We start from the raw sequence: 20,346 nt of genomic DNA, 5'->3' as shown, positions 1-20,346 counted from the left end.
TTTGGCTCCCAGTCAAAGAGCGCATACTTTTTAAAACCCTTGCAATTACACACATGTGCCTCTCACTCACAGCACCTCCATACCTTGTAGAAAAAATATTCCGAGCCACCTCTGATAGACCTAAGCGATCCTCTCACTCCAATCAGCTCCTCTTCCCTACTTTCAAAAGAACTAAAGCTGAAGGCTTGAGCCTTTCATTTCTAGCACCTAAAAATTGGACCGCCCTGTCCACATCTCTTAGGAATGAGCCCTCCATCACAGCTTTCCGTAGAGCTCTTACAACCAAGCTTTTCAGCTAGTCCTGCCCTCTAAAATAAAACCAGATCAGTTGGTTCCTCTGTAACCATGGAACCGGTTTAGAATGTAAGCTGCAGATCTTGTAAATGTCATAACTGTTGTACTGTCATGTATCTTTCTCACTGCACCTAACAACTTCTACAGAGTGTCATACTTTCTAACCCTTGTAACTAAGTAAGGCGTACGGTAACAGCGCCACGATGCCCCAGGGCCACCTGTGCGCTTTATAAATGCAATAGATAAACAAAATGTTGCCTTTTGCGAGCTAAGGAAGACTAAACACCCAAATCCACCAATGGCATCATAGGCGGGCTGATCCACGTACTCCGGCACCACATTAACTAACAGCTGGAAGCCTATTGGTAGGCACCCTTTTGGAAAGTAGTTCTGGGTTTTTCCCAGAGCTCAAAGACTCTGTAGACATTCACCTAAGAGTATAAGCAACGGGGCTCTTTTTGTCTCACTTGTCTGAATGTCCCTCTGCAGGCAGATTACAGTCCTTTGAGTGTGTCATGTACATTTTGTTCTTTCTAGTATAACCTTTGGAGATTAAGTCTTGACAACCCTCTCAGTTTATTTTTTCATGATGAACTTTCAAGCACCAGAAAGCATTCACGTTTGTTTGATTGTTTAACCCCCAAAGTCTGCTGCTTATTTTGAAAGGAAAACAAAATAATTCAAATACAAGAACAAACTAAACCAAACTGAAACTTGCGTGACAGTGGAATCAAATGAGAAAGAGTAGCGTTCCAATGTCCCAAATTTGTTGAGTTGGAAAAGTAGCTGTTGACTTTGGTACAGCACCTCATATCAGAGTATGGTCACTTCTATCCAGAGATCGGTGTTGCAGAGGTCCATGTCTGATGTTGTGCAATAAATATTCTGAAGGCAGACAGCAGAGGTATTTTAAAAGATAAGGAACTAGTAGAAGAAATAGTAACCCTCAGAAAATACACTTGCTCTCAAATAGCCATTGTGAAGTTTGGTGGTTATGGGTTTCTTTGCTTCATTTAATGAGCTGATCTTAGGTGAGTTCAGCAGACATTAAGGAAGGTCTGGTAAAAGGAAATGGCTGAGAAGGTGGATGTTCACAATAAGCAAAACCTTTAAAAATATATTTTGCATTGGCCCATCTCCTGTATTGTTTATCAAACATATTAGAAATTCAAAGAGCACACTTTCTACGATGCTGGTGATGCAGGAATGACACAAACACAGGCAGCTTTCAATACTTTATTATCCTATTTATGTAACATATCTTTCTCAAAATGTACAGAGGAAGAGGCAAATCTTTAGTACAAGTCTGCAGGGGTTACTACATGTACACATAATTCCTACAGTTTTTGATGCACAAGTATTACTCCCCTTAGTACAAAACAGGAGGGGGAACCGAACACTCAGATTGTCAAGTATTGTGATGGAGGAACAAAACAGTTCAACCGTCTTAGAAACAGCAGTTTAAGACTTACAAGATTTGCGGAAACACAATGTAGAGTACAGCAAGTAAACTGGCTCTTGAGTGCTGCATGTATGTGGTGATTAGGTGTAAAACCTGGACACACCCAAATAGGGATTTCCACTGGCTCAAACACAAGAGTCCACTCTGGACTAGTATTGCAACATAATAATTAATAAAATAATAAATGGTCTGATCAGGATCACCAAGCTCTCACCAAAACTGCTTTGATATAGTAGGTACAGAACTACAGAAATACGTACACTGCCTAAGTAGCCATCCTACATTCAAAGAACGGATTCCAATGAGGTGGTGGTTGTAGTATGAAGCAGGGGAGGAATGCAATATTAGTACACAAATTATTTTATTTACAAAATTACCCAGGTAGGGATTTGGGAACCAATTGGACGAGTCTTCAGGTGAGACAAGGAGTTCACTGATAAAAAGTCTGCCTTCTGTGTCTGTTTACATCAAAGACTAGATTACAAATTGTATGCTCACTATACATTTTAAGAATGAGTAACATCACAGACTTCCTCGGAAAAACAACAAGAGATCATGAACAACAAACAATGAACACATCAATAATACTCATGAAAAGGATTTTCTTTTCAGTTCAATGGATAATAAAATGATACAACATAAACTCCTTAAAAACAACTTACACAATAAACACAGATTTTGCAAAAAAAGGAGTGCAATATTTACCATAAACCTAGGATCAAAATGTAGACATCCAATGTTCCAGTCTGCCCAAATATTGTCCTCCACTTCTATGCAGTGGATGTGTGTGCTGAATTGGGGGAGCTAGGATCATGCGAAAGCAAAGCATTTTGACCCTGTATACCTGCTCAAAAGAACTAGTCCCATGAATTCCAACACTTTCCTTCACTCTTGCAAAGATTAAAACAGACTGGTACAGATCTAAGAAATGAGGCTTAAAAGACCACGTGGGCACCATTTATCAACTTACTGCTGAAACCATACATTGTAATAAAGGCTTCAAAATAGGATAATATGTTTATTAAATGAAAGAGAAGTGACAAAATAAAGGCATCTATGCTCATCTTGCCTCTTAGTAGAGGCTTGAAAACACACAAAGAACAGAGTTTGGTTATGTGTCCATTATTTTTTAAGGCCATCTCCAACCCTCCCATATTTAACAATCAGGATATAGCTATGAGAAGACCAATTTCCCAAGCCCCAAAGCTCACTATGATGCAATACATGCAACTCATATGACCGTCCTTTTCCAACAAGAGGTACCCTAACCTCAGATCATTAATGCCACCTCAAGGTATGTAACAAATGCTTTGAGGATAAAAGCACACCTCTGTATTTATAAAAATGAGACTGCATTTTGCCAATATAATTTGCCACTTACAACAGCCCATCACAATGGCAAACTACTTTCACCTAGATGTCTTCCAGTTGCTAAATGATGTGTTCCGTTTTAAGAGATTAGCGCTGGATATTGAAATTCCAGTACTGAAAAGATGAAAATCTGATTTCACGGGGCAAAGTGGGCAAGCACACATTTTGTTTTACACAATGTTCTTCTTTATTTAAAGTAAAAAATTATGTACAGTAAAATACTTGATTAGAGCGATCACTTTCCTTACTGATGTATAAGCCATGATGGGAATGTGATCCTTTTTCAGGTCTGCTCTGGCCATTGGTTGATAAGACCCCCCAACCCCTATTATCACAGAAAGCAAACATTGCTGCTATAACACAACACATTATGCTCCTTATCCAAGGTAAAAGGGCCCCTATTCATTGTAAATGCTGTTTCAAGGAAGAAAACGATATGTGATGGTGCCAAGGATTTCGCCATTCAACTCTTTTTTCCAAAGATAGCAAACAAACCGTATGCAAAATACTTCAAAATTCAAGTCCTTGCACATGGTACAAGATTGGCTATGTTTTTGCATGAAGCTTCCTCATTTAAATAAAATGATAATCTTGTGCCTTTAAAAAATATCTAACAGGTGTTCATTATCAAGTGATACACAACATCGGAAAATCAAACCACCGTTATTGCATGGAAGCTTTCCTTATTTCCCCTGAGAACATATCCGACTGCCTGTACAAAGCATTTATTTAACTGGTCATGAGGGGCGCATGGAAGACCTTGGGAAGGTAGGCGCCATTCAATCCAACTGACATTCAATTAAGAAAAACCTGTGAGTGGCTTGTAATTCATGGTACAAGTAGTCGTATGCGCATTCAGCAAAGTGTAACATAAGCACAAGCATTGTGGTGTACTGACATTCCACTGCAATGAGATGACTGAGGAGAATGCATCTTATCACATTCACAGCACATGACAAAAGTCAAAATATCAGCTCTCAACCTCTTCCTGTTGCTCCAGCGGTTGCACACAATAAGTGGTGTAGCATGCTGTAAGTGTGCCATGACCAACTTGCTGCAAGAAATTAAAAACACCCAAACAAAAGCATCAGGCATTAACAAAACAAGGCACTAATTGCTCTAAATTAGTTTCTCATTGGTAGATATTGATCCCTAAATATGTTCATCATTTTCTCGGTTTCTATTGTTCTTACTCCCTCATCTTTTGAAAACCCCATCAGGGAAGGAGGACCGTTGACCTGCATGCAGTGCATACTAGGCAAACATGTAGAGTTATGGTGAACAACAAGATTGGGTGGCATTGGCAGGCCTCCAACATCATTAAATTAGCGGGTAACCCAGTTAAAAACGATTACTGAGGCAAAACACCTTCCAGATCTCAACCCTGTATGGTTTCCAAAGCTATACTGATAGGGAGGCTGATTAAAATATATTTAAAATACATATCTTGTGAAAAACAATCATCCCCATGTTTGGAAACCAAACAAAATGGTGTGCAAGAAGTCTGCAAGAAGAGACTTGATAGCAGACAACAATAAAAGCATTCTTGGAAAAATAGATACAGTATGTGTTCCTGCCAGAGAGAATACAAGAGCCTTCTGCAGCATACCTGCAAAGTGAAATCACCCCCATCAAACCTTTGCGTGCTTTTGTAAATTACTTTTTCGGCTGCCCTTGGCAAGTTGATGAAAGTTAGTCAGGAGGACCTTTCACCTCTACTTTAGGCCATGATGCAAGCCACCTAATACTTGCAGCCAGCAGGTCGGGAACTCTGAAGTCATTTTAATTTAGAAGATGGCAGGTGCTATCTTGCCATTTGCAAAGCACCAAGGTTTTCAAATGTTGTTAGGTCTGATGTTTCATTGACGAAGAGAGTGAACTAAGAGACTGCAGTGGTTCTCAAGGTCTCTTCTCATTTACAGTTCACATGAAGACATGACAGTCACCTGGGCATTAGACTGCCAATTGACTCATTTGGTAATCCTACATGGAAAACCATGTTCACAAAGTGACTAAAGACTTAGATGCTAAAATGTTTAATCAAATGCTTAGTGTTTGTTACGTGACTGAATACGGACTAGTGCTAGTAGGTACTGTGTCATCAACTGATCATCAATCAATTCTTTTAAGAATCTTATAACTGTTGTGGGGATATCAATTGACTTTCGAAAGGGGGCGGGGTGAGTACATGGAGATGGAAAAACATCAAAACAATGAGATTCCAATGTTTTTGTATTTACTAGTGAACAGACCAACGGTCAATATCACCAATCTGTAAAACATAGCAACAAAGAAAACATCCTTTTCCAACTTGTAAATAGAATTAGCCCAAAATAGTTAGAATCAAGTGCAAACCGTTATTCGGCAAGCATTGCCCAACCCATCATTATCAGAAGCAACAAAAGATCTTGATTCAATTCTGTAACACAGTTTCAACAAAACATAACATGTGTGAAAATGAAACGAGGATATTCAATTTAAAAAGCATGAGACAAATACAAATTCTAGGTGTGACAACTTGAAATTCGAAACCAAAAACAATTACCTGATAACTAAAATGGTAGACAAAAATAACAGTCTATTTTAATAAGTGCAAATAAATCGGTCACAAATCAAGCAAGAAAATCCCCTGAACGTTCACCAAAAAAATTAAATCAGTGCACACATGTTCTACAACTAAATCAACAGAAAACCAGTAAGACCATTTTTCTATTTGGTCTACACACTGACCACCCGGCTGGCTTCACAGAACAATGGTATTGAAATACAGAATAGAAATTGATAGATCAAAGGTATTCTTTTTGGCTATGATCTGTGCTGTGGATGTCATGCTGGGAAGGTGCAGTTCAACATTGTTTTCTACCACGCCAACACTTGTTTAAAAAAAACCTTGGGGAATGTTTCAAATGACTTTCGACACTTCACACTACATCGTTTCAGGGCTTTCCTTGAATATAGTCATCAGTAAACACCACAAGACATTGTTGTGAAGCTAGCAGTTTATATGCAGTTCATCCCCACTTTATGTGGTTATTAGGACATTTTGCCTGCACAACTCCTCACTGTGCTTAGCATGAGCAATATAAGTGGCAATATATTTTCCTGTGCTAGTAAGACTGAGTAAAACAAAGAAAGGTGGGCTATTCATTATGGTTGTTCGTTGCCAATAGATGGACTAAATCCATTATATGGCTGTGCCAATTCCTTTCATTATTAGGGACATGAGTCACCATTTTAAAGGAATCAATTTTTGTCCAGCCATCTCCCTATGTACATTTTCCTCCTCTCTCACCCAACTCCATCTCCGTCTAATGAACTCTCATCCCAGCACCCCCTCCAGATAACATCCGTGACACTAACAACACACGAGAGGCAAGAACATCAATCAAATAGAAATTATGCTTAGAGGTCCATTTTGTCTTATTTGTATGAACCACACCATCTCAGAGCAACCCCAGAATCATTTGGAGACCTCAAAGGATGCGCTCCTTTCACTAAGCAACACACGCTGATAGTTAAATGCAGGTAGTCCCACATTAGACCCTACCTGCATTTACCCATCACTGTTCTATAATATCTTTAGAACAGTCAAGCCAATTATTTCATGAGGGGGCATTCTAGGACTATATATCATCCATGGCACTGCACAGCAGTGTAATCATGTCATGTTGCTGTCCCCACAGTCCCAAATCAAAGCTTTCGTCCCACACCCAAAACGTCCATGTAGCAAACTGAAAATCTGCGGAGTTTCACACTAGCTTAAAAAGCAAAGTTAAAATAATCTTACAAAGTGCAGTTACTGGAAGGGGAAAAACATCTGAGCCATGTCCCAGAAAATTCAAATAAATAAAGGAAAGGATTCACAGTACGACACATGGGATCCTGAAGAAATACACAGCAAGAGCTGGATTTCAGCTATGTCCACTTATGGGGAGCATGCTGCCTGGACAGTCAGTTGCTCATTGAAGTCTACACATTTTCACGTTGACAAACACAAATGTCTTGCTCCATGTGCAATCTTATTGAGTAGGGCACCAGCATCAATCCTCATCCAAAACGAAAAGCAGATTGCCCATCTGTATGGCCATCACTGGAAAGGAGATTGAATGCAGCAGCTCCAAATATGCCTCAACTTGACGCTTCGGGAACCTGCATAGGTATTTACTTTTGAGAAGGGGGAGAAAGTTAAAGAAAAATTACAACTTAGAATACAAAAAGTTAAATATAGTTCCTAACAGTACAGTCTCAAATATTTTCACACAATCAATTCAGTAGAATATTAACAACAAGTAAGCTGTTGAGGTATTTTCCCAAGTGGAGTCAGGCTTAAAAAGCTTATTGTTGCGAACCAATGTTTGAAGATATCCCTCACAGTTCAACCATGGACAGGACATAGCTGGTTTAAAAACATTAACATTGGGAGATTGTAATCCGATCAGAAAACAAGGTCTTAATGAAATTGCTTCCCAAGAAAGGGACTGTTCCCTTCAACCAAATTTCGGGCCAAAGGGCAAGGAATTTGTGACTGAAGGATGCTTGGTTAGAATGTAAAATATTGAAATTCTGAAACGTGAACTCTGTTGCCTTGAAAATACTCTCCTCTACTCCCTCCTCTTGTCGTCCTGGCCTTCCATATTCACTTGAGGTTCCTTCTACAAATAGTATTGAAATAACTCATTTTCTCCTTAATTCTTCCTCCCTTGTGGAGCAGGTAACCAAAAGAACGGAGGGTAGAGGGGAGTCATGTTAAGGTTTTCAACTTATGTATGGGACAAATAATTTGCACTGCCTGCCACTAATGCACCAATCAAATGTGATGTATAGGTCTTGGTTAAGCCACATAAAAACAATTATCATGGTTGTCAACCGTTTCCCCACAGAATTCACTTCTATACGCTTTATCTGTCCACTTATTCGGATCTTAAGCAGCAAGCCAGACAGCGCGCACAATCCTTCCACATCATGATTTGATATTTGTCCCTCTTCATCAGGAAAAGCAATGTAAAACGGCTCCTTAGATGAACCTTCACCCAACATTTACTTTACATCCAAGTTCCAGGCTGTCAATGTTTTACTTTATCAGCTTGCGTTTCCTACTCCTCTATCTTGTGTTGCCAACATTCAACTTTGTACACGCCCTTTCTTGGAGTAGGTCACTTTTGAGCTGTAGCTTGGCAGTTTCATATTTACTTCCTATTTTGACAACCATTTTAAAGCAACTTTGAAAACACAATCCATGTATTACCACAACACATCATTAAACTACTTCTCTCTGGAATGGAGTCAACATATTTTGGATGCACATGTTGACCCCTCCAGGATATTGTGGCATGGAATGCAAAATTGTGCAGCACAAAAACTGAAAATTATGTGGCAGACAAATGCATTTTTGTAGCATTTTCTGTTTCATGAGTGGTGGAGGTTGGGCAGGGTGGTGCTGCCTATGTAGCCGATTATGGTGGTGTTGGTGGGATAAGTACCATCAATGAGACAATCAATAGTGATAATGCTGATTGTTAGGCCATGGATGGTTGCTTTTGTTGCTCTGGACTACGGGTGGTGGTGGGGCTGGGGTGGGCATGGCTGGTGAGGTTGGCACCACTTTTGCAACCCAGAGTGGTGATGCTGCGGAGGTCATGGTTAATGGTGGTGGCGCTGGAGCAGCCTGTAAGGTCCTGGGCTATGGTGTTGGTTACACTGCCAGGTATGCCTTGAAGATTTGTAGGCCCGGTGCAGCTGCTGAAGGCATTAGTGGTGGTGCTAATGGGGGTACCACTGCATCTGCAGCACCCTTGTGGTGAGGCAGATGCTGACGGGCAGGCCATGTTGGTGGGTGGCGGTGCTAGTTAATCCAGTGGGGTTAATGGTTGCACTGGCAGCAAGGCTTTGGGTGATGGTGGGACCAGAGCGCCCACTGAGGCCATCAGTGGTGTTAGTATAGTCTCTACAGCTCAGGGTGCTGGTGTTAGTTGGGCTGGTGCAGTCGTCGAGGCTATGGGTGATGGTAACTATGCCAATTAGGTCCTGGGTGGTGGTGTTGGTTGAAGTGGGCTGGGGTAGGTGGGAGTGTTGGTGTAGGGACGGTTATATCACTGAGATTATGAGTTTTGGTAGTGAAGGTGCCAAGGATGGTGGTGGTGGTGGTGGTGGTGGTGCCAGCGTGGACACTGTTGACTGGAATGAGATGTGAGTGAGAAGTAGCATGCATGAGAGGGTGCATGCAAAGCTGCATGTGATGGTCCAAGTGAAACAGTATGTTCAAGTATGTGATGGCGCATAAGGGGGCATGTGTAAGGCAGTGAGAGCAAGAAAGTACGTGCAAGGATTTAAGAGTGGAGGAGTACGAGTACAAGGCTGTGGGAGAGTGCATGCAAGGGTGCAAGAATAGATGCATTCATGTGAGTAGTGCACTTGCAAACGTGCATGATGTAAGGGACTAATTGGGAGATTAAATGGACACAGGGAAAAGGAGGAAAATGGTGGTGGGGGTTCAGATTGACGGAGCAAAACAAGTGGAGTGGGTAAAAAGAGAACTGGAGGGAGTGAGCAGAAACACTTGGGCCGGTAGATGGAGGGGGTGAAAAAAGGACACAAGGTGCAGGAGAGAGGAAGGTGCAAAGAAATTGCCAGCAGTAGGACATGCAGGCCTAGGGTTAGGATGTTAATGTGGGAAAGAAGCACACAGGTTTTCTGGTCTAGGGGACAAATGCATCGTGTCATATGGACACAGCACATGCGTTCATATTGAAATTACAGAACAAAGGGAACAAGGTGACAAAAATGGTGAAGGATGGCTGAAAAAAAAGTAGAGGGGTGACAAAGGGAATAGTCAGCACTTTCAGTCTGAAGTCCAGGGTGCTTGTAATGATGGGAAGGAATATTCAGGAAAGGGTGCAGGAGTGAATTTACTATGTGTAAGTGACTCAGAGCACGGTTATGCATGTTAGACTGTGTTTGTAAGAGAGTGCAGTAAGAGGTAGAGTGTGCATGCAAAAGTGTGGAAATGTGTGGTTAGAGTATCAAGTGGAGATGCAAGAGTCAGAATATGAGAGTACAAAATTGGGGTTAGAAAATAGTGTGCATGAATATGTAAGTGGCACACAGGAGAAGGGCACATATGAGGAAGAAGGAAGATGAACATGGCTGTCAGAATGGATTAGACATGGGGTGCGGACACAGATGGGGTCTCGGATTGGCAAAGGGAGGTGCACAGATAACTGGCAGCCCAAAATAAGTAGAAGGGTCACAAGAGGAACGGGTGGGGTGAAAATAGAAACTGGCTGGTAAACTGTGGGGCTAGAAGAGCAACTGGAGCAGCAGACAGGAAAAAGCAAACAGAAATTGCAGACAATAGGTTGGACAGGCCTAGAGAAGAGTAGCCTACCTTTGGTCAAGGTCGAAGGGGGCAGGAGGGTCTGCTAATCACAGAGTTGCAGAGCCATATAAACCCCTTGCAGCTGTCTCAGTAGTGAGGTCCCAGTTCCCTTCCGTGTGACAGCAACAGCTGGTGGTCAGCGGAAGGAGGCCAAAAAGTTGCCAGAACACCATTTTTATTGTTCTCCTGCGGCTTTCTAAGCACACAACATGAGCACAGCCAACAGGAGATGTGCATCCTCTCAGTGTGTGCAACCCTAAGGCCTGCCACGGTCACAGTAAAGGCACTTGCAGTGCAGAGCTATATACATTTAGACAGGAAGGCGTTTGAGTTAAACTGAGGTGTAAAAACACTTGTGCTCCATGCAGACAGTTGCCTGGAGGGGATTTTAGATGTTTGTGTGTTTTTTGTAGGTATTTGCACGTATTTTGCAGGAATGAGGGCAAACTGTTGATTTAGTATTTTTATTGGACACCGCAAAATCTAGATAAGCAACATGGTCTGATCACTAAAGCTGCCCCCTGCCTGAAAACCTCCTTTTTTATTTATTGGGTTTTTATAATGCACCCATACACAATGTGTTTCAAGGCGCAACAAGACCTGGCGGGGGGGACAGGGATGACAAAATAGAAACAGTCCCACTAGGCCTTGTGACATTCAGATTGTGCAAGTGCAGTAATAGAAGTGCAGGGGGCAGAGGGGGAGGAGCGGAGTGCCGGAGGGTTAAGCGAGTGCCTGGCAAGGTCAGGTGGACAAAGCCCAGGGAGTAGAGAGTGCAGGGGCAGACGTTCCACGTGCTAAGTGCGATGAATGGGCTGGAAGGGCTAGGGGGTGCAGGCCCAGCCAGGCTAGTGCAGGTGGCGGGAGCCCACAGGGGCAAGTGCAGGTTGTGCGTGGGGGTGGGGGGGTTATAGAAGATCAAGTGTAGGGGTAGACTGGTAGGGGAGGGCTTAGTGCCTTGTAAGACTCTGAAGGAATTAGGCAGCCAGTCAAAAGGCAGAGGGGGGAAGAATTAGCAGGGCACAGGGAGGGGTAAGGAGGAAGAGAAAAGGAGGGTCTTGAGAAGCTTCCGGAACTGAAGGAGAACCGGCTCAAGTCTGAGAGGGTTAGGTTATTCTAGAGGGGGGCACCTGCGGAGGAGAGAGATCTAATCCCCACTCTCTGCTTGGATAAGCATCTAATCAGCAGAGAGGTGGAGCTAGAAGACTGCTAGAGCAGGGAGATCTTTAGGGAGAGAGAGTTGGCTGTAGTGGGGTCCCAGGCCCCAGAAAGCCTTGCGGATGATGCAGAGGGTTTTGAACTTGATCCTCGCAGCAACAGTAAGCCAGTGGAGAGATTTTAGGGCTGGAGAGATGCGTCCCCTGGGCTTGAGGCCAGGGATACGTCTTGCGGTCCTATTCTGGATTAGTTGAAGAGGGTGAAGGGAAGATAAAGGAAGGTGAAGAGGCTGTTGCAGTAATCCAGCCTGGAGAGGACCAGTGCTCTGGAGACATTGAGCTTCTGGGGGAAGGTGAGGAAAGGAAGAATGTTTATGAGGGGGTGAAGCTAAAAGTGAGCCTTCTTGGCAAGGTCTGTGATGTGAGGAGAGAGAGGAGTCGAAGAGGACACCAAGGTTTTGTGCCTCACATGAGGGTGAGGGGGCCCATGGAATGCGGCTCGAGTGTAGGGGGAAAGGAGGGAGCTGGAGTCCCAATGAGAAAGATCTCAGTCTTACTGGCATTAAGGCAGAGATCATTAGCAGTGCACCATGTCTGAATATCAGACAGATAGTCGTGTATGAGAGAGGAAGAGGAGGCGGCAGAGGAGGGAAGCTTGAAGGAGAGTTGTATGTCATCCGCATAACAGTGGAAGCTAGGATAGAAGGCAGAGATCAAATGGGCTGGGGGGGCAAGGTAGATGTTGAAAAGTCAAAGTGAGAGACTCGAGCCCTGAGGGACACCACAGGTGGAGAGTGAGATGGGGGAGGGAAAAGAGCCCAGTTAAACCTGGGAAGGTCGTTCAGAGAGGAAGGAGGTCATCCAGTCTAGAGCCAGGCCTGTGATGCTTTTTTTTCCTCATCCTCATACCTTAGCGTACTTCCTGCACTTTCTTCCAGCGGGCTAAGGTCTGGCTACCAGCGGGAGGGCCCAATATGCCACTTTATGGACAAGGACAGGTGCTTTGAAACTACTACTGTGGCGATTAGGTGCATACTAAAGCATATTAACATAACATTCTTGCTCACTCATTCTCTCTTATAACATGCTTAAATGAATATGCAGGCTGCCCTGACTTAGGATGTATTAAATAATACATTATTCAGAATAATCTGGAGAGTAACAAGCATGAGGAGCACAAAAGGTAATCTGAACAAGCGCAATTGACCTGATGTTTGACAGAAACACTCAAACGTCAAGACAAGAAATCGACTAATCGGTTAGGCAATTAAGAGACCTTGTCAAAAGGGACCAGGGCAGGAGAGACATTTGATGCAAAACCTGGCTAAGTGAACTACTTCCAATGATATCATTCCATACTTATTTGAGTATATAGATAGAAGTCGCATCCGGAGTAGGTCAGTCCTGCAAAGCAAACCTTTACAAATCAATATTCTTTTTATTTACTTAGAATGGGCAGGTATCCTTCACCCAGTGGCTCAGCATGGACATTAGTGGGGGTGACGTTGGGGGCCCAGTCCACACTTTCAATATGTGATTAAATTGATTCAGGAGTCAGTGTGCTGTGAGGAGTTGCATCATCCAGGGTCTACTGACTGCAATTGACAGGTTGCTTGGCTACCAAATTTTGCCTCCAGTTCCAGGTGCTTCCTGAATCCTGATGCAATAGAAAAGACTGAAGCAGATTGCTGGAAGAAAAGGTATTTTAGTGTTTGCGTGCGTGCATGCATGTTTCGAAGTTAATGCATGCGAGTGTGAACTTGTGTGTCTCTCTGTGTGCGCTGAGATCTATCAGATCTTACCCTGCCACATTGTGTAGTCAAATGTTGGTGACTCGCTGGATGACATCAGCTCTACAACTGATACCAATACAGAGCTTAAGAACCTGAAGCATGGTCTGAAAACCAAAGCAAGACGTCTCACTGATGTGGAAGACAGGGTGTCCAGTGAAGAGGACACTCAAAGGCTCAGAGAAATGACAGTATAATCTAATCATATCAATATAACTACAAGAAAAAGTGCATGCGTTCATAGAGTGTTAACTACACAGAGTTAACTATTTTGCATTTGATTTCGTAAATCTCTGACAATCCAAACTTCATCGAAACTCCACCTTAGCCAGCTGACTAGAATTATGTGACGCAGCTAATTTGACATTGCACATATGTATCAGCCCGACTCAATTAAACAAAGATATGTTCCACAACACTATCAACATAATATGTGATCCTCAATTCAGTTCATCCATCCAGGGAATTGGCTTTTCACTAATAACTAACTTCCTTAGACTCAAAGAGTAATCTATTGCCGGTTTCAGACTAGTAGTATCGTCTTTTCCCTCCACCTAACCTCCACAGCAGAAACGCCAAGACCATGCAGGCATAAATTCAATATTAGTCCAGAAAACAGAAATCGCACAAAGCACGCTATTTCAGGCAGACATACTGTCTACAATCATCCTGCAGCAGGGTTCCCCCCACCATCAACACCCAATTCATTTGAACCAGGCCACTCCTCTCCACTCCCATACAATGACATCTTACCTCTCCTTTGCCTTCTGGATTATCATTGCCAAGCAACCCACTTTTTATTATTAGTCATTCCATAACCTCATATTTTACACCATACACGAACAGCTCTCATCATATACATACTGGAGCTCAGTTTAACCCTAGTCACCCTGCCCCAATAACTGCTGCTGTTCCCTCTCTCCCCGTACAACTCTCACTCTTCTCACCCGACTCCCAAACCACACCCACCAAACCTATCCATGAATTCTCTCGGAAATACCATACACTAATGCAAGAAATGGACCTCTAGATGGTCGTTGGATAATACACGATAATATTCCTTGACCCCATCTCTCACCTCAGAAATTGATGTAGACCCCACTGCATGTAGGACATAGATAAAGTCCAATATAGCTGCCCTTCCCCAAACCCTGCTGACCCCCGCCCATCACACATATGCAACACTATTGCTCATCCCCAAAATGGGAGCTTACCCAATGGGACGGCTGGGAGAACTGCCCTAGAGTTCCTCATGTTTTTCGGAATTCCATCCACTGAATACCAAACCTACCTTCCCACCATCTGTCATACTACAAAAAATGTTTGCATTCACCTTTTTGCCGGGGAATTCCCCTACACTACTCAAAAAACAAAAGATTCTTTCTGTCTTGCCTAATCCCCATCCAGTGACTCGAGGAACTTACAGCCCCCAAAGGTTTGTTACATTTCAGTCTAGAATCGCTAGTCCATCATGCTATCCTAGCAGAACCACTGTAGATGAGATCACATCTAAAAACAACATGCTCCATGGACCGAATAACCTTCAACACTCTCAAAACACGCAATACAACCTTGAAGCAGGCTCGCAGAACAGCATGCAGGCTGACTAATGATCACCTCCCACAACTGAGTGATCCAAGTGATTTAGACTCAATGGCCAGATCTCATCAACAGCATTGTACATTTTGCATCGATTAAAACGAGCTGTAACCAAGTTCTCTTCTAGCAGAACAAATTCCTCTTAGCACTATGAGGCCAAATTAGTACACCATGAGAAATCACATAACTCCATCTCCACTTCCCCTATGATTAATTCTTCTGTTAGCCTAAACACATCTGTGGCGACGCATCACTAAACCCTCTTTGGCTAATCTATTACCACTCCTGTACCTCCCCCGATCCCCTGGGAATCAGATCCCTGAACTGTAAATCCCCCCCCAGCCTTTGCCCTGTGAATCAGATCCCTGCAATGATAATCCACTATTACATTCCACGCAAACTTCCCAGACTGCTTTAACACAAGGCATGCAGCAAACCCTACCCACTTTGCCAACCAATCGAATATTATGAACATCCCAACAAAATCGCCATCCACCTCCATTCTTCATAACTCTTAAACATATGATCTCTTGCCAAACAGATCTGAAACATATGATCTTATCTCAGAACAACCCAATCTGCCATTTCTTTCTGAGAACTGGCTGAACAACTATTTCCCCAACTACTATTGATGAAGCTATCCCTACAGGTTATAAAATCTTAATTCTATGACAAGACAGGAGGCTCGCATTATGCTTTACTTTCTTTTATTTGCTGCCACACCAGCACTTTAAAACTTAACTTTAATACTGTATATTTATGTTCTTACAAAACCACAGTTATGGAAAACGAAAATGGACCAGTTTAAACATTTGTTTCACATCTGCGTGTGATCACTGTAATCACCCGGGAACTACTAGTCCCATGATACTCATGTCTCTGGTAGTCCAATCCTCCCAGCACTGCACCTATCAGAGGGCAGCTTCCTGTATAAGAACCCTTGTGCCCAGGTCCTTTCCTCTTTCTTTTTGCTGCCATAAAATAAGTGACATTTTTTCTCTATCTTTGCTTATAGAAGGATCGTTAGTCACGTATATATTTCTATAATTTCTGTAATATGTGTATATCAGTATGGCATTACACCATAGCGCGCATGGAATTAGTTTCATTCTCCTCAAAAGAGTTTACCTGAACGCGTAGTGCGAGCGTTGCGCTTCGTATTACATTCAGTAAGCGCACTTTAGACTTCTTTCACGAAAGTTCAAGTGTTGTGAAGAGTGAGCGAGGGCCGGAGCCGCGAGCAATTCCGCTCGCTTCAGGCTGTCGAGCCCCGCGCTCTGTAATAATCGGCGCCGGCGAACTCGGCGGGCGTTAGGACCTGTGGGAGCGGGAACCCCCTCAGGTTTTTCCCAGCTTCCCCAGGGATTCTAGCTTCCGCTCACATTGCGCTTGCAGTCGCGTACGAGGGAAGTAGTTAACCAGAGCTCCAGATTAATTTTGAAAATATATATATCTATATATATATCTATATATATATCTATATATATATCTATATCTATATAGATAGATATATATATATATCTTTTGAATACTTTATAAAACGCAAGAAGCGGTTTACAGGCACACACTACATTACTCAAACGTGTGTAGAGCCTGAAGAGCCTTCATCTGCTGACTTCCACACAGTTGGCCCTGCCAACACCTTGATTATGGCTCTGTCACCCCCACCAACACCCCTTCCACTTCTCCGGAGTGGACTGAAGAAGAGTGGGAAGAGGATCCTTCCCAGCAAGAATCAGACTTGACACAGAGTTTTAAGAAGGTACTCAGAGACTCCTTGCAGCAGGCGGTCTCTTAAGGGGTGCAGCCCATTACGAAGAGATTGGAGACTCTGGAAATGATAAAGGCTGCACAACAGAAAAAGAGCACAGCCAGGAAAAGACAGGCTAGTAGCCCTGATGAAGGAACGTCAGCAGGACACCCCCAAAAAGGAGTTGAGAAGAAGGGGTGTAAAGTAGCCCGTAAGAGCAAGCACTCTTTGACCCCCCCCGGGCAACACTGAAAGGGTTAACACTGTTCCCCAATTGACAGGCGACCCTGCCGCCAGGCTTAACGAAGCCTTCCTGGCAAAGAACAGAGACAGCCAGGATAGACCCCCTACCCCAGGGGTGTACAATTTAGGGGACGATGATGAGGGCTATTCGCCCGATGATGAAGGGGGCGAGGAAGAAGAAGATATCAGTAGAAGTGTGGAAGACCCCCAAATCATAGAAGATACGGCAGACATGTTCGACTCCGAAGCCATCCGGCATCCCAAGTCCTCAGAATGGGTACCTTCCCCTAGAGTGGCACTCTACATGGCTCAGCATATCAGAAAACCTCTAGAAAGAGAGGTAAGATCGAGAATGAGATCCGAGGGTCCTAGACCAGAGCTGCCGAATAAACTAACAGAAACCCCTGACTTAGACCCTAAAATGGTTACGTTTGTGACCAAAACAGCTAGAGACGTCAGGAAAGGCGTGGACCAAGCCTGGAAAGGATGTCAGGATAAGCTCCTGGACATTTCGGGTCCCTTAGCAAAAATTATGGCCCTCGCTGAGAAGTCAAAAGATACAGGTATGCCAATAGACACAACCGTCCTGGGCAACTGGGTGCAAAGAGCAGTATGCCTATTGGGCAACGCCAATTGTGCCTTATCTTCGGAAAGAAGAAGAGGAATCTTATTGAAGATTGACAACAAGTTGAGCGACCTGGCCACCTACAAAGCGGGCGAAGGCGCCAAAGGTCTGTTGTTCGGCGAGGCGTTCGCTAAAGAAATGGCGCAGTTCGTAGGAACTTATTCCGCTTTAGAGAAGGCTCAGACTTCAATCAGAAAAATCTTTCCAGGACGGATTTTTGCCGGGACCGGATGACATAGGGGTCGCTCGTCCGGTCGCTATAACTCCCAACGAGGGCCCTACAATCAGCGCGCCCAGTACTGGGACTCCAGACAACAAGACTCATTCTTCCCAGCTAGATCGAGGTTCCCCAGAGGCCGCAGGGGAAAGAGGATTTTACAGACAACCAGGGGCAGCAGCCGGTGAGTACAGCATGTCGGAGTGTAGGAGGAAGAACCCTCCACTACCTGCGCGAATGGCAAGCATTATCAAGCGATGCATGGGTGCTACAGGCAGTAACAGGCCTACAGATAGTTTATAGGTACGCCAGTGCAGAGAACAGAAACCTGCCCCATAGTTAAGGTGCAAGAGGAAGCAGCGCTCCTGCACAGCGAGCTCAGCAAACTAGAAAGCAAAAATGCGATAGAGCGCGAACTCCAGAGAGATCCCGGTTTCCTCAGCAACATGTTCCTAGTTCACAGAGGGGACAAAATAAGACCAGTAATCAATCTGAAAGATTTAAACGAATGGGTGTTATACAACCATTTCAAGATGGAGGGGATTCATCTTCTCCGAGACCTTCTGCGCTCAGGAGACTGGCTAGCTCGTCTAGATCTCAAAGACGCATACTTGACGATTCCGATAGCAACTTCTTATGGGAAATATTTGCGCTTCCGATGGAAGAGAGAAGTATGGCGCTTCACGTGTCTCCCGTTCGGTCTGTCCTCCGCTCCTTGGGCCTTCACCAAGCTCATGAAACCGGTGGCAGCAGCCATCAGAGAGAGATGCATACGTATCATCATCTATCTAGATGACATTCTCGTCTGCGGATCAGAAAAAGCTACTCTAGCAAAGAACGTTCAATGGGTATTCTCACTCCTCACCTTGCTAGGATTCCTAATGAACCTAGACAAATCCCAACTACGTCCTGTCCAGAGGATAGACTTTCTAGGCTTCACAATAGACTCAGTGAAAGCCTCTCTCAAGCTCCCGGGTCACAAAGTGAGAGCGATCAAGAAAGAACTCAGAGCAGTTCTAGCAAAAGGGACTATTTCCCTTCGCAAACTAGCAGGAGTAGTAGGTCTTCTAGCAGCCTCCATTCAGGCGATATTTCCGGGTCCTCTCCATTATCGGGCACTGCAAAGGCTCAAGATAAAACATCTACAAGGAGGCCTGCGATACCACCAATTAGTGACTTTGGACCGCAAAGCCCTCACAGAGCTCAACTGGTGGCTAGAGAATATGGAGCCCTGGAACAGCCGCCCCAGAACTAGTAATAGAATCAGATGCAGGCAGGTCAGGCTGGGGAGCCAGATGCGAACATGTGCAGACAGGAGGGAAGTGGTCAGCGGAAGAGTTACACCTCCATATAAATTGTCTCGAGTTGTTAGCGGGCTCTTTCGCAGTGCGCGCTTTTACGAAAGACAAGGTGGAATGTTGTGTACTGCTCAAGATGGACAACATCTCTGCAGTGCGTTACATAAACAAATTGGGAGGCACAAAATCCAAAATGCTAGCCGAGTTAGCGAAGAATTTCTGGCATTACTGTCTTCAAAACAGAATCTCCGTATCAGCAGAATACTTACCAGGCAAGCAGAACGAAGTAGCAGACTGGAATTTATGTTATCTTGCGGACTCCAGCGATTGGAAACTACACCCCTAAGTCTTCCAGCGATTGCAGAATCTATGTGGGCCCCTACACATAGATCTGTTCGCGTCCAGACTGAACGCCCAGACATCAAGGTACTTCAGCTGGAGGATAGACCCAGATGCAGCATGCACAGATGCCTTCCTGCATCCCTGGACAGGAGCAGTACATTAGGCCTTCCCGCCGTTCATTATGATCACGAGAGCTCTAGCGAAAGTTCGCAGAGACCAAGCAGAGATTGTGATGGTGCTCCCCCTATGGAAGGCACAACCTTGGTTTCCAGTAGCAATGGAACTTTCTACAGATTTTCCAAGGATAGTGCCTCAGCTGCAGGACCTTCTTCTCGACCCATCCGGACATCCTCACCCGCTAGTGACCGTGGGCTCGCTACATTTGATAGCATGCAGGGTTTCAGGAAAAGATGGGACTTGCCTGGAATTTCACAACTCCCTGCAGATTGTATCAGAGACTCCTGGGCGCCTTCCACCCTTCGGCGCTATAGTGCGGCATGGAATGGGTGGTCCAGGTGGTGTTCGGAGTACGAGTTGGATCCCGTTTCAGCCCCTTTAGTAGAAGTCCTCAACTTCGTAGGTTTCAAATTTCAAGAAGGCGGCGCCCTCAGAATGGTGGGAGTGTATAGGTCAGCCATTTCGGCGGGCCACAATGAGATAGCCGGTACCGCGGTAGGCGAGCACCCAGCAGTTGTACGTCTACTCGGGGGGGATGAAGCTCAAAAGACCACCTATGCCCAAGTACAAAGTGTTGTAGGATGTTAGAGACGTTTTTCGCCTCTTTCTTACATGGCCCGATAACGAGAACTTGTCCCGATCTCAG

General features: G+C 44.2%; 1 protein-coding gene across 5 annotated transcripts in view; it reads right to left on the bottom strand.

Moving 5' to 3' along the window:
• Positions 1-1,516: 1,516 nt before the first annotated feature.
• PIP5K1C (phosphatidylinositol-4-phosphate 5-kinase type 1 gamma) overlaps positions 1,517-20,346 on the bottom strand; it is a 1,345,879-nt gene continuing 1,327,049 nt past the window's right edge. For all 5 annotated transcript variants that reach the window (XM_069649430.1, XM_069649429.1, XM_069649432.1 and 2 more), the window contains one exon: positions 1,517-7,291. In XM_069649430.1, the coding sequence (XP_069505531.1) occupies positions 7,289-7,291 (3 nt within the window). In that variant the 3' untranslated portion in view covers positions 1,517-7,288. The remainder of the gene's footprint in view (positions 7,292-20,346) is intronic.

This window comes from Ambystoma mexicanum, chromosome 1p (genome assembly GCF_040938575.1).
Source record: "Ambystoma mexicanum isolate Mex_15411 chromosome 1p, UKY_AmexF1_1, whole genome shotgun sequence".
NCBI classification, from domain to species: Eukaryota; Metazoa; Chordata; class Amphibia; order Caudata; family Ambystomatidae; genus Ambystoma; species Ambystoma mexicanum.
This window is presented reverse-complemented; position numbering and strand designations above follow the sequence as displayed.